Genomic DNA, 4,280 nt, shown 5'->3' on the forward strand with positions numbered 1-4,280 from the left:
TCCACGACGAATTTCGTGCGACCAAACATCTAGGAAGGCGGTAAATGGATCAGGAGTGCAAGTACCCGTGGCGACACTGTGCTCCGAGTAGTTCCTTCAAGATGATGCAAGAGCTTAGAGAATCTTCGCGGCAGAGAAAGAGACATTTTGAGCTTTCGTTTACGGACGAGACGTCTGGTTCCGCATGTATGAGCGTGAAACGAGAGCCGCGGCCTGGACAGTTGCCTTGTTGAAATTACCTTGCTGGTAAGCAAGGTCTACCCGACCCGAAACTTCCCACCTATATTTACTCCCGAAATCTGCCAATTACAAATGTTCATTTGTATCTATTTGTTCACCTCGTCAACTCCCTCTGACCCTTTTCCTGCTCGAAATCTGCCAACATGAAAATCTTATTTGCCACTCTTCAACCATTCCCATTTCCATCTCGGGGCGTTTATAAAACTTTCTGGCACTTTCTGTCGCCTCGCGTTTGCTCTTATAAGTTGTGCCCGCCCCTGATACTGGCTGCGAACGACGTCGCATCACCACCAATATTACAAGATATCAAAACGCATGATATACCTGGAGGATAGCTGCCTATATCACACCATTAATGAGAAATTTTCAGAGACTGAATAAAGGGCTTCAGCAGTTCCTGGAGTGGCTCAAGGAATATAAATATGCGTCTCCTTCGTCTCCTCAACTCCCATCGTGTCGATTTGGACCTCGGTTAGCCTCTGTTCTGTTCCGTGTTCATCACCTCCTCATTTCTTCACTACAGATTGACAATACCGCCCCAAACAAAGGGCTCCTATTGTCAGAGCACCGCGCTTGTTAGACTATCTCAACTATGGGAAGAACCAAATGTGCACCTTTTAGGCTTTGTATGCTCATATTTTCCAGTTTACTAAAAGCACTTGGGCCTGCAGAAGACGCTGATCCGGCAGCCGTAAACACCTATGACCCCACCCTGTGCATGAATGACAAATCAGAACAGATCGGATGCGATGAATACGTCTCTCTTATCCTTGCGCAACTCAAGGATCTCCGCTTCCCTATCGACCGCATGCAAATCTGGGACCAAAACTGGCTCGAGGCGATGAACCCTCCCGTCTTGATCAATGCAGTCTCTTCGTTCCCCAATGTCTGCGTCCTGGATTTTCACAATGTCGAGTGCAGCGAAGATCAGTTCATCTCTGTCCTTAGGTCTTACCCCAAACTCGCGGATCTGAGACCCAGGACATCAGTATTCAAGAGTACGCGTCGGGTAGCAGTGCGCATGCAGACCCAGTGCCACTTCCGCCAGTGCCAGCCAGATTCGTAATGCGCTGCAAGGGTTGGATATCCAGCAAATCTCTATATATGTCGATACTACTACTAGATGGATCTTCCTCGATCTTTTCGCGAGTAGCCGCTCCCAGTTACATTGCGCAACCTGACCAAGCTCACTCTCTGGCACCATTCAAATGTAATATGCAACGACGCCAACTTCGTTCGTCGACTTTCCCACTTTATCAGGCCGTGTCCCAATCTAGGAGATTAACATGGACAAGTTTCAATATAGGCAAGTCCATGTGTCGTGACTCTTCTACCGCACTCTGATTTAATCTTCCTTTCATGTATAATCAGTCCTCTCGAGCCACTCGGCCTGGGCAACACCATCCATCCCTCATGTCCATTTGTGTCCTCATCACGGGCAACTTCGAGACGAACATGACACTCGACTGGTGGGCCTCCACTTTGAGGCAGCTCAAACATCCACTCTCCAGGATGACTATCGAAATCGAGTTTGATATCGAGAATATTCCCCATGAGGTATAGGACAAGTTTCCTCCTGCCCGTACTCCTGCTTGGGCGGCTCTTGTCCTCTTGATGGACCTCACCTGGCCTCGGCTCAAAGTGTATGAGATTCATACAAGACACTCGAGTCTCAGCGGGTTTGGGAAGATTTCAACATGAGCGCGATGTCGACGTGCTTTTGTCAAGTGTCTCCCTTAGAGTAAAAAGAAATATGGAAGGAATTTCACCGGTTAGTGAAGGAAAGATCTCCTCGCCCCAAATATGTATGTGTTACACTCCTCTGAACAATTTGAATTACATACCTCTTCCTCGTACATCTAATTTACTTATAGCTTTGTTGTCCCTCTAACATGTATGAACTGTCTCTATTATATTGAATTCATTATAAAGAAGATTCTAGTCGCCGTCAGCATTACTCGTTCAAATACTTGAAGACATTCTTCTCGTGGCTCTCCACAGCAAATCAAACTCCATTTTGCCGCCAATCTTATTCTCAACTTTCGAGCCTGTGTCTTCGGCTTGACGAGGCAGAATCTTGACCGTCTGCCGGGTATTCTATTGGTTTAATTTCTTGGAATATCATCGATTTTTTATCGAACCTATAGTGACACCATGACTTGAGCAAATACCAGCAAGGTCATACACGCCTCGGCACGTGGCGGGCCCTTGTGGACAATGCTGGACATATGACGGAAGATCCTTTGTCACGTGTAGCAGTACGCGTTGCTAACGTGACCGTCTTACTAATACTCGGGGCCCACCTCAATTCATTAATCGAACCTGACAGTGACACCCAGTCCCAGATCCCGGCTTGTTGACTTATTACTCACATTATAGTCGCACTGCAATAAATAATACGTGTACATGACAGAGAGACAGAGAGCCCTAGAACCTAGACGTGAGTAAGAACTGGTCTAGGTTAGGGCCGAGGGGAAAACCTCCAGAGGGTCGGTCCCCGGTATAATACCTATTGCGGTCTTGAGGGGGGTTTTATACATGTATTATACACAGTATAATACCTGATCACGTGATGCATGAAATATTCGAATTTTGAAATTTTCTTCATCCTTTTTCGGGGATTTTTCAGGATATTCAAGTCATTTTGAGTCTTACCAAGCGTAAAATTAGTGCCAATTACCATGGAATTGGAGCTATTTGATTGCGTAGGCAGCTACAAGCTCTGAGAGCTGCCAATTTGATTGTTATATCAGGACTTAATGGCTTCACGTGATTGGGTATTATACATAACTAAACCCCCTCCGAGACCCCTTAGGTATAATACATGGTATAATACCTAGTATAATACTGTATAAAACCATTTTTGGTAAATAACCTAGGTTTTCCCCTCGGCCCTAGTCTAGGTGCCCTGGCCTAGTGACTGAAGGTTTTTTTTACTGAGTTGTTTTGGATTCAGGGTAACCGGTTTGCCCGCGACGCACTAGAAGGATAAATCGATGGTTTTGCTCAATCGCTGCTCACGTAGCTTTAGAACTGTCCATGAAAGCTCTAATGACGGCACTAGGACCACTTTACCCGGGCGACACCATCTAAAATCAACCCCGGAAGGAGCCTGGAGTTCCGAGTCCGCATCCGCTGTGGCGAGGAACACCCTGGAAGCCTTGGAACCCACTCGACTACCCTTGACGTACATACAGAAATGAATACCTCGATATTCTGAAGGCTAGGCAGGCAAGTTATCAAGCCGATTCTTCGCAGATCACCCAGCGTGTATTTTTTTAGTACCGAGCGATGTTTTGCGGCGAGGTTCATATAGTACCATCCATGCCATAATCAACGATTCATTAAATTTCAGCATGATAAAATCGCATGCAAGTCTCTTCTTTTTCTCTGGGCTTTGCTTCGCCATCACCGACCCCAGAGTCTTTCGGAGCAACCGGGAGCGACAATATGTTGCGATCATCCTCATTTTGTTCGCAGATTATGACGCACGGTATGAAGGTGCCACTTTGCCGACGGCGAGTGTCGAGGTTCTCCGTCATACTACGGAACGAAAATCTCGGTCGGGGGACGGAGGGCTTTACGCGGTGTAGTACGTCGTATCGCTTCATCTCAATTGACGTCAGGTGTACACCTACCTGATGATCGATTAAATTATACGTTGTGTTTGCTCCATACAGTTTCCGAGGGCACCCTTTGCGCCGTAAGTGTGGATCCAGATTTACCATCTACCTTATCTCAAGGAATTGAATTGATTCATTAGGCCAAATCTCATCTGGAGGATATCGTCTAGTCCAGTGGGAATTCCCGGGTCAAGTAAATCAGTACGTAGATTCGTCCTAAACTTTGACCGTGACTCTGATCAAGAGAATAAAGATACCGTGCTGTCGGAGTCAAAACGTTACAATAACCCCTTCCGATCATTTCAATTTCCTCCCCCGCTACAGTCTTGGTCGGAGTCTATCGATGCCTCCAAGATATTTAAATGTCAATTATGTTTTGCGTCCCTCGTTGTTGGTACCCGACCATGACAACTGTCG

General features: G+C 46.5%; 1 protein-coding gene across 1 annotated transcript; it reads left to right on the forward strand.

Moving 5' to 3' along the window:
* Nucleotides 1–1,105: 1,105 nt before the first annotated feature.
* On the forward strand, nt 1,106–2,182 carry EV420DRAFT_1610125 (uncharacterized protein). Its single transcript, XM_060475053.1, has 2 exons — nt 1,106–1,546; nt 1,612–2,182. The coding sequence occupies exons 1-2, from the start codon at nt 1,306–1,308 to the stop codon at nt 1,773–1,775; spliced, it is 405 nt and encodes a 134-aa protein (XP_060321315.1). The 5' UTR covers nt 1,106–1,305; the 3' UTR covers nt 1,776–2,182.
* Nucleotides 2,183–4,280: the final 2,098 nt, after the last annotated feature.

Source organism: Desarmillaria tabescens (genome assembly GCF_030435595.1).
Source record: "Desarmillaria tabescens strain CCBAS 213 chromosome Unknown EV420scaffold_396, whole genome shotgun sequence".
Taxonomy (NCBI): Eukaryota; Fungi; Basidiomycota; class Agaricomycetes; order Agaricales; family Physalacriaceae; genus Desarmillaria; species Desarmillaria tabescens.